Source organism: Spermophilus citellus (genome assembly GCF_964194105.1).
Source record: "Spermophilus citellus genome assembly, chromosome: 18".
Lineage (NCBI taxonomy): Eukaryota > Metazoa > Chordata > Mammalia > Rodentia > Sciuridae > Spermophilus > Spermophilus citellus.
This window is the reverse complement of record NC_138200.1, coordinates 11,675,917-11,692,948: the sequence shown is the minus strand read 5'-3', so window position 1 is coordinate 11,692,948 and position 17,032 is coordinate 11,675,917. Positions and strand designations below refer to the sequence as shown.

The 17,032-nt window shown below is 48.6% G+C and overlaps 1 protein-coding gene across 2 annotated transcripts; it reads right to left on the bottom strand.

Moving 5' to 3' along the window:
* Positions 1-1,168: 1,168 nt before the first annotated feature.
* Positions 1,169-16,070, bottom strand: PLAUR (plasminogen activator, urokinase receptor). 2 transcript variants are annotated; one of them, XM_081274923.1, is made up of 7 exons: positions 15,850-16,070; positions 13,789-13,900; positions 10,672-10,814; positions 5,182-5,334; positions 4,500-4,634; positions 2,967-3,113; positions 1,174-1,696 (listed from the first exon to the last, which is right to left on the bottom strand). In XM_081274923.1, the coding sequence occupies exons 1-7, from the start codon at positions 15,911-15,913 to the stop codon at positions 1,440-1,442; spliced, it is 1,011 nt and encodes a 336-aa protein (XP_081131049.1). In that variant the 5' UTR covers positions 15,914-16,070; the 3' UTR covers positions 1,174-1,439. The 2 variants fall into 2 exon arrangements, with proteins under 2 accessions (XP_081131050.1, XP_081131049.1); XM_081274924.1 differs by lacking the exon at positions 5,182-5,334 and having other exon boundaries at positions 1,169-1,696.
* Between the last annotated feature and the right edge of the window lie 962 nt (positions 16,071-17,032).

The window sequence follows — 17,032 nt, the reverse complement described above, 5'->3', positions numbered from 1 at the left end:
AGATGTAGTCTCCCCTTCTTTTCCTTCTTCTTCATCTGTGATGTTCCAAATATATTCTGGGCACTAGAAATACAGTAGTGAGTAAATAAAAGTCTTTGTCCACGGTGACAGTTTTAAATATGACTGTCTCAGCCATTGCTATCTCACCAAAACCCACCAAAACTTAGTGGTATAAACTACAACCTTTCTATTCTATGATTCTGTGGGTCAGGAATTTGGGCAGGATTGGTGTGTGTCTGCTTCACAATGGCTGGGAGCCAAAAGTTCTGGCTTAAATAGTTGGAGATGGCTGGGATGTTCATCTGGGGTCTTGTATTTGAGGCCTTGGTTTTAGCTGTTGGTTGGTGCTGTGGATGTTGAATTGGGCTCCGCCCCAAAATATATACTGAGGTCCTAACCGGTGTAACTATGTATGTGAATTTATTTGGAAATAGTCTTTGCCAATATGACTAAGGTAATGATTAAATTAATCGATATTGGACTAGGTTGGGTCCTAAATCCAATGATGGTTGTTCTTTTAAAGAGAGAATGGGCACAGTGATGCATGCCTATAATCCTCACTATTCCAGAGGCTGAAGCAGGAGGATCACAAGTTCAAGGCCAGCCTTGGCAATTGAACAAGACCCTGTTTCAAATTTAAAAAATAAAATAGGGCTGGGGTTGTGGCTCAGTGGTAGAGTGCTTGCCTAGCATGTGTGAGGCACTAGGTTCGATTCTCAGTACCGCAGATAAATAAATGAATAAAATAAAGGTCCATCAACGTCTAAAAAATATTTAAAATAAAATAAAATAAAAAAGGGCTGAGGATTTATCTCAGTGGTGAAGTGTCCTTGGATTTAAATACTTTGGGGGAGGATGGCTCTGCCAATACCTTGGTTTTGTATTGCTAGCATTGGAACTGTGAGAGGGTAAGTTTCTGTCATTTTAAGCCACCAACTTTGTGAGTATGTAGCAATGTGTTACAGCAGCTCTGGGAAACAACACAGCTAGGGTTCCTGGCTCTTCTCCATATTGTGTCTGTGGGGCTGCTTGTCCACAACCTGACCTCTAATTTCAGGAGCCGGCAGACCCTGTCCCGCTGCCCCACGAACCCAGCATTCATCCTCCCAAAGATGAATCTTAAAGAGAAGAGCAGACCTGGCTTGGTTCACTATTAAAAAAATTTATTTACATATAAAATAAATAATATGAATATTAATGGATAATAACACAACAACAATGACAAAAATATTAATAAAACCAAGAGTGTCCCGCACTGACCTATAGTTTTCCCCAACTTCTTTCCCTGGTTCTCAGGAAAACTGAGTGAGCTAGGTCTTCTGAGCTGGGAAAGCTGAGTCCCAGAGAGGACCGCACATTGGCACCCAAGTCTGCCGGGACGGGAGCTGAGGTAAGGGTAGAGTGCTACCCCGGGTCCAGCCAGGGTGGGGGCTTGGGGTTCAGGTCCAGAGAAGAACGCCTCCCCATAGCCTTATGGTCGCAAGCAGAGTGATGGTGAGGCTGAGGTGCGCAGGGCCAGGCTGGCCAGGGGCACCACTTCTGCGATACTGGCCATCTTGGACCGGGTGGTTACAGCCACTTTTAGAACAGCACGAGACATTGAGACGGGTCAGGCTGAAGGTGTCCGCCACGTGGGAGCCATGGCACCAGGAGGCAGTCGCACAGCCTCTTACGGTGTAGCTCTGGCTCTCCAGCCCTGAGGAAAGAGAAGACCGAGTGAGACTCCCAGCTCTCGGGCCTAGGCCTGGAATTCTCAGATGGGTGATGTACCGCCTTGCAGTGGGGGCCATGTCCTCTGCCACCTGGGCAAAGCAGTAATTCTCAAAGTGTGGTCCAGGGACCCCTGGTGGTTCCTCGGAACCATTCCAGGAGTCTTTGAAGTCAAAATTATTCTCAAAATAAAATTGGGCTTTTTCAATCTCAAGTACACAGTGGAGTTTTCCAGAAACTCCAGGACATGTGATATTTGGAGAAACTGATGTAGAAGCAGAAATGAGAATACAGCTGTCTTCTATTAAGCCAGACTTTAAAGAGACAGTAAAACAATGCCAGTCTTCCCATTACTTAATTTTTTAATACTTTTTTTTTTTTAATACTGGGATTGAGCTCTGAGGTCCTCTAACACTGAGCTACATCCCCAGACCTTTTTTATTTTTTATTTTAAGACAAAGTTTTACTAAGTTGATGAGATTGGCCTTGAACTTGAGATCCTCCTGCCTCAGTCTCCAGAGTCACTGGGATTTCAGGTGGGTGTCACCGTGCCCAGCTTTCATTTTTCTGTTTTGGAAAACATAGTCATTTTTCATTTTAAAAAATATTATTTATGTTAATGTATAATATAGAGTTTTTCTATTATCTTATTAAGTAAATATAAATCATGTTATAAATTTATTAATAAACCTTTAGTTTTTGTTTTAATTTCTAGTTAGTACACATCTACAGATATAACTGTCATAAACAATTTTTGAGAGGTGAAGGAGTTTTGAAGCCAAAATGTTTCTGCCTGGCATGGTGGCACCTAACTGTCATCCCAGTGGCTCAGGAGGCTCAGGCAGGAGAATCGCGAGTTCAAAGCCAGCCACAGCAACTTAGCAAGGCCCTATGCCACTTATCTTGTCTCAAAATAAAAAATAAAAAGAGCTAGGGATGTGGCACAGTGGGTTCAGTATTGATACAAAAAAAAAAGTTTTGTCTTCAAATGTTATCCATTGGAATAGAACACCTTCTCAGGATGTCAGATGTCCACAGGAAGTCCCACCCCTAAAGAAGGCCACACCTCGATGGCAGGAGGGTCCATTTCCTAATGGACCAGTCCTAACTCCTTACTACAATTGGACCCTCCTGAAGGAAGTCCCTCCTTTTCCATAGGAAGATCCCCCTTGGTTAAGTTCAACTGGAAGCCATCCTCCTTCAGATCCTTCTCACCCCCAGTAAGTGCCCCCTCCCAGCTTTCCAGAGGGCCTCACCATTAGTGCCTATGGCTTCCAGACAGTGATCCATGGGGCCATGGCAGTCGATAAGGGAAGTCTCTGTGGCGGAACATCCATGGGTGCTGTTGCCCTCACAGCTATAACACTGGATTCCATTTGGTGGCAGATTTTGAAGTTCCAGGACTAAGAGGACAAGAGACCAAGAAATGAACAAGCGGATCCCGCCACAAGTTTCCTCTCCAGAATGCCCAAGTCCCCCACCCCCAGACATCATAGAGCCACCTTGTGGTCGGGAGTTTGAACTGCACCTTCTTTTAGGGGTGGATTCTCAGCCTATGGCAGAAACCCAATGGTCAGCTCCCCCTGAGCCCCACTTCTGACCAGGCACCATGCCTGACCCTAGATAAGCAACTGTGTGAGACAAAACAGTCTCTGCCCTCTTGAACTTACCATTTAGAGCGACACTGTCTGATATAGAAGCTACTGGCCACATGTGGTCACTTAAATTTAAATTAATTGGTGTTAAATATAATTTAAAACTTCAGGTCACATTTCAGGTACTCCATAGCCACATACAGTAGGGGCTACCATATTGGACAGCACTGAAATAGACATTTCTGTAACCATGAAAAGCTCTGTTGGACAGAAGAATGGGAGAGATCTGCATTGTAATGGGGAAGATGGATTGTGGAAGTCACCCTGAGGATGCATGTGAAAGCTGAGATTTCATGGATGAGAAGCAGCCAGCCAGGAGAGTTCCCGGGGAGACCTGTTCCAGGTGGAGGGTGGCCTCATTACAAAAGCCATGGCAGTTTGTAGAAAGTAAATGAAGATCACCATGCAAACAGGTGCAGGGTTATGCAGATCACAGCAAGGCCTTTGGGTTTGATTCTAAGAGGAAGAGGAAGCCATTGAAGTGCTCGAGGAAGGAGCGTGGCATGACCAGATTCACATCTAAAAGTCACTCTTGCTGCGGTGTTGAGCTTGGGTGGCAGGAGTGGAGACAGGAAGACTTGTGAAGAGGAAGTCACAGAGGCTGGGCCCAGGGTGGCGGCAGCGGAGGTAATGAGTGGTGTAAAGAGTCCAGAGAGGCAGAGGCAGGAAGCATGAGTCTTCTTGAGGGACGGATGGTCTCACTGAATTCTTTTTTTTTTTTTTCTCACTGAATTCTTATGAAATTCTTTGATGAAAGGCTTATGAAGCCCCCCCTCCCCTTTTTTTTTGGTACTGGGAATTGAACCTGGGGTGCTCAATCATTGAGCCACACCCCCAGCCCTTTTTTGTACTTTATTTAGAGATAGGGTCTCACCGAGTTGCTTAGGGCCTCGCTAAGTCACTGAGGCTGGCTTTGAACTTGTGATCCTCCTGCCTCAGCCTCCCAAGTTGCTGAGATTATGGGCTTGTGCTATCGAGCCTGGCTTGCTAGGCCCATTTTTCAGAGAGGACATGGACAATCAGAGAGGAGTGGTCTGTCCAAGAGTGGGTGAGTGGCAGTTGGCCAGGAGAGTCTGCCTGGGTGAGCCTCCCTGTCCCAGTCCCAGGCCTCATGCTAGTTCCCATGCCCCTTACCTGGGCCCCTGTTGCATTTGGTGGTGTTACAGCACTGCAGGAAGTGGAAAGTGTGGTTGTTGTGAAAGCCAGTGGGACCTGGGCAGCCAGGAAGATAGCCACAGCCCCGGGAGTGTTGCTCATCCCTTGTGTTTCCTGTGGAGTCAAAGAGAGAGGTCAGAGGTCAGATCATGGATGAGGAGCCGAGACTGGGTTGCCCATTGCAGTAGGTATTTGACCATTCTCTGCTTCTCCCTTTATCCCTTTGCCATTTTATTTTGGGTGGCCATAGAGTTTGCCAAAAGACTACATTTTCCAGCCTCCCTGGGTCTCACCGTCATGTGTTCAAGTTCTGGCTAATATGATATAAATGGAAGTACTTTATGGAAGAAGGAAAACTCTTACAAAATGAGGAGTCCTTCTTTTTGGCCCCTTCTTACTTCCTGGAACTTGAACATGAGGCCTGGCGTTCTGGCAGCCATATCAGACTATGAGGCAGTCTTGAGAATGAAAGCTCTACGTAAGAAATGAGGAGACATCTAGATTGCTGGTGACTCTGGAGCTATCCTAAGGGCCCTGGACTTGGTGAGTGACAGAAAATTAGATTATTTGCTCAAATGTCTGTTATGTTGGGATCTCTGCTAAGTGCAGCTTGGGGAGAAGCAGAGCAGAAAGGAGAGGTTGCCGGCAGGTGGGGGCTCACCTTCCAGGCTCCGGTGGGTCACCACCTCGACACACTGCTCTCCAGGGTAGCGGCATTGCAGGCTCTGCTCCCGGCCCCTCTCGCAGCTCATGTCGGATGAGGTGCAGGAGACACATTCAAGGTAACGGCCATAGGGGGAGTTGCGTGACCGAACTAAGTGGAAGAGGGACAAGTGGGTGAGACAATGGCTGAGCCCTGGAGCTTCTGCTCTCTCGAGGCCGCACCTCTGCATCAGTTCCTCCTTATTCCACCACGAGGGCATGTGACTCCTGCATCTAAACCATTAAGGAGGTTGCAGCTTCTGCCTGGTTCTCCCTCTCGGATCACTTGATTTGGTGGAAGCCAGCCGCCATGTTGTACCATGAGACTTCTGCATGTGTGGGTGGGGACCCAGATCTTTGCCAAAAGCCATCTGAGGGGATCTTGCCTGGGAGTAAGGACACCCTGAGAGCCTTCAGACAACTGCAGCCCTAATTGACATCTGAACTACAAGAAAGACCCTGAATTGGAGCCACCTTGCTAAGCCACTCTGGGATGCTTGACCTCCAGATACTTTGTAAAATAACACCTGCACATTTGTGGCAATCTGTAAGACAGCAATAGACACACCTCGTACACTACCTAATTGGCGGAGCGATCAAAGTCTCCCTTGATTGATTCACGATAGCTTTGCCTTTCACACAGACCTTCTGGTCCGAGCCAACTGGATCAGTTACTTTTCCCTGGAAACACTGGGTCCTTCCTCTGCCCAGGCCTTGGCTCATCCTGTGGCCCAGCCTGGCACACCCTCCCCTTCCAGACCCAAGACATCTGAGCTGAGTTGGGGCCAAGACTTAAAGAAGGGACTGGACTGTGTGAGCCAAGGGCCTCAACTGGCAGGCCTGCGGAGATTAGGTGAATCATGGCATCCAAAGCCAACTCATCTCCCTCAAAGAAAAATACCTAAAAGGCCAATAACCCGCGTCTTCTCATGTGAACTTCGTGAAAAAGGACAACACAAATTTCCATCGTGGCCAAGAGAGCTGTCTCACCCCACACAGGGGTCTCCTCGAGGACTCTTCAGGCCACTCTGTGCAGGGCTTGGTCTTAGGCCCTCTCGTTTCTCACAGCACAGATTCTCTCCCAAGCTATCTGTCAGCATGGCTTCATTTCCGTCCCTCTGCTGGTCACTCACAAACTTGTCTCCAGAAGTCTGAGCTCCAGACCTACATGCCCAGCTGTCTCTTGGGTGCCCCCTGGCTGTCCCCACCTGAATCTCCACTGCTGTGGTTTGGATAAGATTTGTTCCCATAGGTTCATGTGTCAGAAGTTTGTCCTCAGTGTGATGATGTGAGAGGTGATAGAACCTTTAAGAGGTTGTTGTTGTACCGGGGATTGAACTCAGGGGCACTTAACCACTGAGCCACATCCCCAGCCTTTTTTATATTTTGTTTAGAGACAGGGTCTAACTAAATTGCTTAGAGCCTCCATAATTTGCTGATTCGGGCTTTAAACTTGTGATCCTCCTGCCTCAGACTCCCAAACTGCTGGGATTACAAGTGTCTGCCACCGTGCCCGGCTCAGTCACTGTTTTATCTTTTCTATTTGACTTTCTTTAGAAATAGAGTCTGACCAGGCACAATGGGGCATGCCTCTAATCCCAGCTTTCCAAGAGGCTGAGGCAGGAGGATCCCAAGCTCAAGACTAGCCTGGGCAATTTAGCAAAATCTTTTCTCAAAATAAAATAAAAAGAGTTGGGGCGCTGAGGATGCGGCTCAGTGGTGGAGCGCTTGCCTAGCATGTGTGCACTGAATTTTATTCTCAGCACCACATATAAGTAAGTGAATAAAATAAAGATCTTCCTATCTAAAAAAAATATTTAAAAAAATAAAAAGAGTTGGGTCGTAGCTCAGTGGTAGAGCACTTGTGTAACATGTGTGGGGCCCCGGCTTCCATCCCCAGCACTGAAAAAAAAATGAATTCCAGATGCTCAGATTTATCTTCACCATCACCCCCCCCCCAAAAAAAAAAACAACTTAATTTTTTTTTTTTTTAATTCTGGGACCTTGCACATGCCAGGTAAGTACTCTACAACCGAGCTACATCCCCAGCCCCTCTTCTCTTGCAGTGCTGGGGTTGGAATCCAGGGCTTCACATATGCTAGGCAGGTGTTCTACCACTGAGCTACATCCCCGGCCTTGCATGGGGCGTTTTAAGGGCTGGTCCATTTCAGTTTTGCCCTTACCCCTGGGAACACCTGGGGTGCTTTCCAAAGCTCTTCAGCTTGGCACCTGCCTGCTGCATCACACATCTGCTGCAAGTCTGGCTCTGTTCTGTGGCTTCCCAGCTATTTTTTGCTGAGTTTCTTGAAGTCTCACCCTATGCACGTGCAGCTTGCCAATGGCTTGAGAGAAATATGTTTGCAGATTCGGGTACTCCCTTCTCTGTGGTCCCATCTATTCCAGGATTGTACTACCTCTCCTTTTCCAGACACTCTGGCACCCCCAGACTCCAACCTGTCTAGCGACTCTCTCTCTCTGGGCGGGACTCCATTTCCCTTTCTCAGCAGCGAATTGCAAAGTACACTCAGGGGAGAAGCCAGGCTGCCCCTGAAACTCAACTTCTGAGCTTCCCTTGTTTCCAAGACTAGTGCCTCAAGTGTCTCCCCCACGGGCTGCTCTCCAGCAACTTCCAACCATTGTCTGTCATTTGTCCAGTATTTACAGCTGTCATTGGCAGAAGCGTCACCCTGGCACAAGTGACTCCATCGGGGTCAGAATCGCACGTCTCCTTCCCACATTTCCCCATCACTAAGGCCGGCACCTATCTGCCAAAGAGCTCTTGGACCCAGTCCCTCTGTCCCTCTGCACAGCTGACACCCTTGTCCAGCCGCCCTCCCCTCTGCACAGCCTCACCCACCTCGGACATGGTTGCCCCTCATCCACTCTTGCTTCCCCCCATTCTGACTCCCATCCTGAGGGCAGAATGACTGGTTTCTAAACATATATGTGATTGTGAAAGTCCCTCCTGTGTGGGGTCCTGGCGTCCATCTGTGATCCCCTGCTTTCCCAGGGTGAGGTCCATGTTTCTCACCACAGGCCACGAGGCCCTATGGGATATGACCCGGCCACGTTCACCAGCTCATCCCCTGCATTTCCTTCCTCCAGCCACTCCAATCTCACCCTCGGGCCCTTTGAATGGGTTGCTTCCTCTGCTGGAAAGCCCTCTCCAGGGGCTCGACACCTTTCACTCCTCAGCCATCAGGGTCTAGTTTAGCTGCTGCTTTCTCTAGAAGCCCTTCTTTGAGCTCAGTCAAGCATGCCCCCGGGGTCCCACAGACCCTGCTTTCCTCACCCCTGCCTGGCCCCTCTGCCTGTGCCTCTGGGTCCAGCCCTGATTAGTCTCAGCAGACCCATCTGGTGGTTGGGTCTGACACCATTAGCACCCCACCCCACACACTGAACTGCAAGGCCCACGGAGGCGAGTCCCAGTCTTGATTAGTTCTGTGTCCCCAGCATTACGTAAGTACAGGATGTGATTTAACCAACTACTCGAAGCTGTCACAGAAAGTTAAGATGGCGTTAGAAGTGGGGGTAGAGGGCTGGGGATGTGGCTCAAGCGGTAGCGCGCTCGCCTGGCATGCGTGCGGCCCGGGTTCGATCCTCAGCACCACATACCAACAAAGATGTTGTGTCCGCCGAGAACTAAAAAAAAATAAATATTAAAAATTCTCTCTTTCCTCTCTCTCCTCTCTCACTCTCTCTTTAAAAAAAAAAAAAAAAAGAAGTGGGGGTAGAGACATATAAATTATTAGATTTCTGAATTGACAGAGGGTGTCCCAAGCTCCTTGGGGACCCTTGATCATGCCTAACTTTCTCCCTAAAATGCTCATGTCCCCAGGATCCAGCGTGAGGGGAAACATCAGGCCCAGCAGAGGCCCACCTGGGATCTGTTCCTGCACTGACCACAATTGTTAAATATCTTGTTTGTCGTCTCTGATTAGATGCATTCCTTAGACCCAAGTGTTAGAGCTTTCCTTAAGCACATCTACCTGAGAAAGGAAGCCAGTGTCTTCTATTCTGACACTTCCTTAAAATTGCCAGGCGCCGTAGGGCACTTTTACAATCCCAGTGACTCAGGAGGCGAAGGCAGGAGGATTGCAAGTTTGAGGCCAGCCTCAGCGAGACCTTCAGTCTCAAAATAAAAAAATAAAATAAGAAAGGATTGGGGATATAGCTCAGGGGTAAAGCAGCAGCCCTGGGTTCGATCCCCAGAACCAAAATAAATAAATAAATACTCCTGATGACGTTTTCTTTAAAATGATCATCTGGCTCAGTCCTGCTACCAGTTAAAAGTTTGTGGTTCAGATGGAAGAGAATCAGGATGGATGAAGAATGAAGACCCAGTGCTTTCTAATGTCACTGTGACTGCACTGACCTTTCTCAACTTCCTTCTTTACCAGGGCCAGAAAGAGGAATCTCTGCTAACAATGCAACATGGGTCCCTTCCTTCCTCACCCTCTCCTCTCCTGTGGAAATTTGTGAGAATTTGACTCTTTCTAAGTCTTTTTCTACTGACCAGAGCCTAAAGCCATGAAAGTCAGGGAAAGGGTTTATGGAAGTTTCTTCCCCCGCCCCCTTTTAAAAATTGTCCAAATCAAGGACCAGGGGACTTTCCCAGCTCACTGCAGCTACATTCCCGGCCCCTTTTCTTTGGACACAGGACCTGACTAAATTGTTTAAAGCCTCACTAAGTTGCTGAGGCTGGCTTTGAACTTGCAATCCTCCTGCCTCAGCCTCCTGAGCCACTGAGATTACAAGTATGTGCCACCATACCCGGTGCATGCTCTCTCTCTCTCTCTCTCTCTCTCTCTCTCTCTCTCTCCCTCTCTCTCTCTCTCTCCCTCTCTCTCTCTCTCTCTCTTTCTGAGATAGGGTCTCACTATGTTGCTCAAGCTGTTTTCAAACTCCTCGACTCAAGCAATCCTCCTCTCTCAGTCTCCCAAATAGCTGAGACTGCAGCGTATGCCTGCTGACTTTCCTTAAGAACTTTGAGTCTCTGCTTGTGGCTTGGCCCTTTGGCATCTATTGCTTGGATCATTTCCTGTCCCCAAGGAAAAATTAGATTAAAAAAAAAAAAAACACCAGCAGGACACCTCATTTACCTCTCAAGCATGCGTGTGAGACTGTTAAGGAATATGTTGCATCTTGTACAGGACAACCATCCATGCAAATGTTTGGGCAGGGTGTGAGTTTATAATCGGGAGCAGGACTGGGGATAGTTTGAGATGAGGAAGGGTGGATTTGGAGATAGGTTGGAGTTGTAGACAGTGTGGGGATCAAATGAAATTGGGGCTGGGCTTGGATGGGTTTGAGTTGGGTTTGGTATGGGGTAAGGTATGCAGTGGAGGTTGGGCTGGTGTAGGATTGGGTACAGGATTGAGATGGTAATGAGGATGGGCTGGTTGGGTGTTGGGGTGGTGAGAGATGCCCCCCCCACACACACACTCACCAGATTTGGGCTGGTTGCACAAATTGAATCCACACACGGTCTCTGTAAGGCTGATGATCTGCGAGCCGGTCCGGTAGCTCATGGTCCTGTTGGTTTTCTCTGAGTGGGTACAGCCTCTCTCCACCACCTCCAACTCTTCTTCACTTGTGAGGAAGGTATCTTTAGTGCCCCTGAGGCTCCCTTGGGTCCAACCAATCTGCGACACTCCCAGTCTCTGGGCCATCTACTCCCAGGGCTGATCCTTGCCAGGATTTCCCTCTTTTTATCGTCCAACTCTGTGGTTTCCTGAAGTCATCTCCCACCCCACCCCTCATATGGACACCCTGCTCTCTCTTAGTGACCCTATCACTGGGACTTTCTGGATCCATCTACCCCCTCCCCCTCCCCCACAGCTTGGTGATCTCAACAGGGAGAAGCCTCTAATAGACATTTTTGTTGTTTTTTTGTTTTAGTACTGAGGATTGAACCCAGGAATGCTTAACCACAGAGCCACATCCTCAGCCCTTTTAAAAACATATTTTATTTAGAAACAGGATCTCAATGAGGTGCTAAGTGCCTTGCTAGGTTGCTGAGACTGGCTTTGAACTCACAATCCTCCTGCCTCAGCCTCCCAAACTGCTGGGATTACAGGCATGTGCCACCGCGCCTGGCAATAATTTTTTTTTAAGATGCTGAAGATTGAGCCCAGGGGCGCTGAGCTCCATCCCCAGCCCTTTTGTTTTATTATTAGTTTGAGCCACTAAGTTGCCAAGGCTGGCATCAAACTTGCTAGTCTCTCAAGTCTCTGGGATCACAGGAGTGTGCTACTGTGCCTGGCTTCTAATAGTAATTTTTGGAAATGCTTCAAACATATAGAATGATGTAATAAATACTGGGTATTCATCACACACCTTTGTAAAATATTAGCATTTTGCTATATTTGTTTCAGATTTGCGTGTGTGCTTGTGTGTGTGTGTTACTGGGGACTGAACCTAGGGCCTTGCACATGCTAGACAAGTGCTCTATCACTGAGTTATATCCCCCAGCCCTTTCCACTTTATTTTGTGACAGTTTCACTATGTTGCCCAGGATGGCCTGGAATTTTATTTACTTATTTATTTATTTGGTACCAGGGATTCAGCTCAGGAGCGCTTAACCACTGAGCCACATCCCCAGCCCCTTTTAATATTTTATTTAGAGACAAGTTGCTTAGGGTCTTGCTAAATTGCTGAGGCTGGCTTTGGATTTGGGATCCTCCTGTCTCAGCCTCCTGAGACACCAGGATTATAGGCGTGCACCACCACACCTGGATGGCCTGGAACCTTTGATCTTTCTGCTTTTGCCTCTTAACTAGCTGGAGTTGCAGGGCTGCACCACTACAGCTGGCCCAAATATTTTTTAAAGGAATGGAAGAAAAAATATACTGGTAAGCCTATCATAGTGGTGCATGCCCGTAACCCAGCTAATCAGAGGGCTCAGATAGGAAGATTGCCAAGTTCAAGACCAATCTGGGCAACTTAGTGAGACCCTGTCTCAAAATAAATTTTGCGGGCTGGGGATGTGGCTCAAGCGGTAGCGCGCTTGCCTGGCATGAGTGCAGCCCGGGTTTCATCCTCAGCACCACATACAAACAAAGATGTTATGGGGCTGGGGATGTGGCTCAAGCAGTAGCGCGCTTGCCTGGCATGCGTGCGGCCCGGGTTCGATCCTCAGCACCACATGCAAAACAAAGATGTTGTGTCCGCCGAGAACTAAAAAATAAATATTAAAATTCTCTCTCTCTCTCTCTCTCCGCTCTCTTCTCTCTTTAAAAAAAAAAAAAACAAACAAAGATGTTGTGTCTGCAGAAAACTGAAAAAATAAATATTAAAATTCTATATCTCTCTCTCTCTTTAAAAAAAATAAATAAATTTTGGAAACAAGGGCTGGGGATGTCGCTCAGTGGTAGAGTGCTTGTCTAGCAGGTGGGAGACTCTGGGATCAATACCCAATAATAGAAACAAAAGAAAAAAGATGTAGTTAAAATGTTCTGTTTGCACTTCCCAAATCTAGCTCCCTTCATGTCCAGTCCAGAAGCAACCATTTGTAAGTAGCTCTTACACTATGTATGCAGAATAATATGTATTGCTGTTTTCTTTGTTGTATTACTATTTTTTTCTTTTGGTACTGGGGATTGAAGCCAGGGGCACTTTGCCAGGGATAACACTCCCAGTCCTTTTTATTTTATTTCAAGACATGGTCTCCCAAAGTTGCCGAGGTTCTCCTAGAACTTGCAATCTTCCTGTCTCAGCCTCCCAAGATGCTGGGATTACAGGCGAGTGCCACTCTACCTGGTATGTTTTCCATTTGTTTGTTTGTTAGTACTGGGGATTGAATTCAGAGCTTTACCAAGACTAGGCAAGTGATCTATCACCGAGCTGTATCTCCAGCCCTGTTTTCTATGTTGTAAAGCTAATAGAGGGTATCATGCTCTGCAACGAGATTTTTTCCTCTCAACCTTATGCTTTTGAGATGGGTCTGCCTGTAGACACCTGAAGCTTTAGTTCCTTTCTTTCATTGTTGCATAGCATCCCATTATGTGATCATACCATGGTGTCTCTGCTGCAGACTGTCTTGAGATTGTTTCCAATTTTCCATAGCACGAACACTGCTGCTGAGAACATCCTATACATGTGTCCGTGGGTGTCTGTGACCAAGGGTCCCTGGAGTTTCTACATTCCTAGAGTTGAGCTGCTGGCTAGGGTATGCTGATCTTCATCCAAACTAAATATTGTCAAATTGTTCTGGGCAGTATAGGTGCTGATTTACCCCCTATCACAGGGTCTGTGTCTTCACACCTTCACCAATCTGCATGTTGTCAATATTCAACTTTATTTTTGGTATTGGGGATGAAGCCAGGGCTCTGCGGCAAGCTAAGAATTCACTCTATCACTGAGCTATAACCCTAGCCACTATTCAGAATTTTAAATGACTGCCAGTCTGGCAGGTGTGAAATGGGGTCTCTCTCTCTCTCTCTCTCTCTCTCTCTCTCTCTCTCTCTCTCTCTCTCCTTTGTATTTCCCTAATTTCTGGTGAGAGAAGTTTTCTTGGTCAATTGCAATTCCCTGTTGCTCTTGAGTGGGGCTGGGGAAATCTCACCTTCCCCATACTTGCAGGACTGTGGTCCTGCAGAGCTCCTGGCCAAGGGCGCACTCTTCTGCCTGGTGGCACCCGATGCTGTCACACTGCATGCACCGCAGGCCCCAGGAGGCTGGGGGAGGAAGAGAGGGAAAGGAAAGGAGCGAAGCTTACACGTTTGGTCACAGGATCTGCCTCCCTGCCTCCGCCCTTTGCCCCAATACCAGGGCCAGCTCCAGGCCCAGTCCACTGTGGTTTCTGTGCCACATCCTTCCCGCCCGTCGGTTCCAATGCTGGGTTCCGGCTGGCAGTAGTTCCAATCTATTCCTGTCCAACATTCTCAGTCCACAAATCCTTCCCCAAAGTCTCGCCAGAGCCCTTCTCTTTAATTCTGCCGTCGAGCAGCATCTATCCTGAAAGCCCTATCCCCGCCTCTCAACCAGGACGTTCTATAGGGGACCCTTTTAGGTCCCCTCCCCTCTCCTGGTGCCCTCGGTTTATTCCGTCTCTAAACTCTGCCAGGGCGCTCGAGCCTCACCCTACCATTTCGACCTAGAGTCTGTGCCTCCTCCCGGTGCCCTTCTGTTACCATCGTCGCCCGCCACCAGCGCCCCGGGTTCTACCCCCCTCCATTCTACCCCCCTTCTACCCTCTCTCCCTTCCGCCCATCGGTTCTTTCTAAAAAAGACAAAGAATTTGTTTTCGGTTCTGGGGATTGAACCCAGGGGCGTTTTACCACTGAGCTACACCCCCACCCTTCGTGTAAGTTGCGAGGCTGGTTTCCAACTTGTGAGTGTTTGGGATTCGGATCCCCAACCTCTGGTCCCCGCCCCTAGCTCCTCTCGGTCCTGCAGACCCCGCCCCTAGCTCCTCCCTGATAGCCTAGTCCCGCCCCCAGACCCTCTGCCCAGGTGTTAGGCGCCGGGTTGCTCTCGGGGCGTGGGTCTCTGCCCTCCAGCCCTCCGGGCCGACTCCCTAACCCTGTCCCCTTTCCTCCTCCAGGGCCCTATTCCCGCCAACGGGCCTCCCAGACACCCCTTTCCCCCCGAGTTTCTGAGTTATTACTCATTCCCGGCCTCCCGCGGTGCCGAGAGCTCTTATTCATTGCAGCAGCAGCAGCACCTCATCCCCCCGACCCCCCCTACACACCGCCGCTGCCATCTGGACCTGACTCAGTGTATTTCCAATTTCCTCTCATTTCTCAAACCCCTTGCCCTACATTTTTCCGGGGGAAGCGGGTGAGACCGTGGTGTCCGTGAGTGGGTATAGAAGGGAAATGTCCTCGAGGGACGAGTCCAGGGGTCTCTCGGCACCTAGCTCTGAGATGCTTGGCTCCAGTCTCTTTAGATTTTTTTTTTTTTTTTTTTTTTTTTTTTTTTTGTAAAATGCGACGCTGTCCTCCCTGGATCCAACAGAGTAGAGAGCGTCGTGGGGGCGCCGCTGGGGAGGAGGGTGTCAGAATCCCACTTATTCAAGAATGCACTGTGCGATCTCAGACCGGTTACTTAACCTCTCTGTGCCTCCGTGTCCTCTGTGATATGGATTAATATAGTGCCCTCTGCCTAGTTTGAAGTTGCAAAGGAGCTTAGAAGAGCGCTGGAATAAAGAAAGCACTCGCGAAATGGTCGCCCTAGTTAAATATCTTCCTTCAAGTAGTATTTTTCTTTTCTCTTTTTCTTTTCTCTTTCTTTTCTTTTTCTTTCTTTTATTTATTTATTTTTTGTACCAGGGATTGAACCCAGGGGCGCTCAACCCTGAGCCCATCCCCAGCCTTTTTTTATTTTTTATTCCGAGACAGGGTGTCGCTAAGTTGCTGAGGCTGGCTTTGAACTTGTGGCCTCACGCTCAGCCTCGGGAGCCGCTGGGATGACAGGCGTGCGCCCCCCGCCCCCGCCGGCTCCGCTAGTATTCCCCGAGCACTAGCCCAGTGCCAGCTCCTGAGCCACGTGAGGGTTCACGAGGATCATTACCATTTTCAGAGCCGAGAACTGAGCCCTGCGGCTCCAACCTACCAGAGTCCCCCACATCCCCACCCGACCCGTGGCGGCGCCGTGTCGCAGGCCGGGGACACCCAGCCCCTACCTGGAACGCAGGTCTGAAGCAGCAGCAGGAGCAGCGGCAGCAGCGGCAGCGGCAGGCGGCCCATGCTCGGTTCTCGGCCGGCCTCCGGGAGCCTCCCCTCTGGGTCTCACCTCCCGGGAAGGAGACAGTTTTGTGGCCCTGGGGGCGCCACCACCCAGACGTTTCGCCCAAGGTTCAGTCACCGCAGATGCGTGGGCGCCTCCCCTTCCTCCCCTTGGGTCTCCTCCACAACCACAGGACTTCCCCTCCGAGGGGCGGGGAGCTGGGCAGTTACGTGGCTTGGCCCTGAGTCACCGCGGTCACCGCGCAGTCATCCAACCGCCTGGGTTCAAATCCCAGCTCTTCCTCTTCCTGCTGGACCTGGGGCAATCACTCTTCTGAGCTGTAAAATGAGGATAAAACTTGTGGCCACGGTAGATTGAATGTGGCTGAGTGTTAGATAACACTTTTTTATTAGCTTTATCGGGGGTGTTGATGGTATTGTGATTACCCGAAAAAATGCCTTCGTTGCTGAGTTGTGCTCGGAAATATTTGGAAGTGAAATGACATAAGGTCATTTACCTTAAACATTTTAGCCCCCAATAGTAGATATGTCTGTTAAGAAAAATGTCTTGCAGTTATGTGGGAAAATAGTTCTTATTTTTTATAAGTCCTCATTGAAGTATTCAGGGGTGAATAACTTCAATGTTGATTTGCTTTAAAATACTTTAAAAGAAAATAAAGTAAAAAAAAAAAAGGCCAAGTATTGCATTAACTATATCAAATTTACAGGAGCTTATTATACCATGCTATCTTCATTTCTCTGTGTTTCTAAATGTGTGTGATAATGGGAAAAACAGTAAAATAAAATGGCAAAAAGATAGCCTCCTGTTTCCACCAATCAGCAAATTAATGCAGGGGAAATATCCAGAACAGCTGCTAGCCATGGTGGAAGCCAACATATTCCTTCACATTGACCAAGGATCTAGTTTGTGCTGGGCACTGGTCCAGAAGCCCACACAGCAGGAAACAAAGCGCAGTTCCCACCCTTGTACCCCTGTCCCTGGGGAGTAGGTGTCGCTATCTCATCTTCCATGTGATAAGCACATGGAGAAAACAAAGCAGGCTGAAGGGACACAGGGTGCAGGTGGAGTGAGCTTTAGGTGGAGTGATCCAAAGGGCTTCCCAAGCTGGTGGCATTGGA

Excerpts from the sequence above, each read along its gene's own strand:
- PLAUR (XM_081274923.1), bottom strand. The coding sequence starts at position 15,913 with ATGGGCCGCCTGCCGCTGCCGCTGCTGCCGCTGCTCCTGCTGCTGCTT. Across the intron at positions 13,901-15,849 it reads GCTTCAGACCTGCGTTCCAG|CCTCCTGGGGCCTGCGGTGC; the intron begins GTAGGGGCTGGG and ends TTCCTCCCCCAG. Across the intron at positions 5,335-10,671 it reads GTGCAACCAGCCCAAATCTG|TTCGGTCACGCAACTCCCCC; the intron begins GTGAGTGTGTGT and ends TCTTCCACTTAG.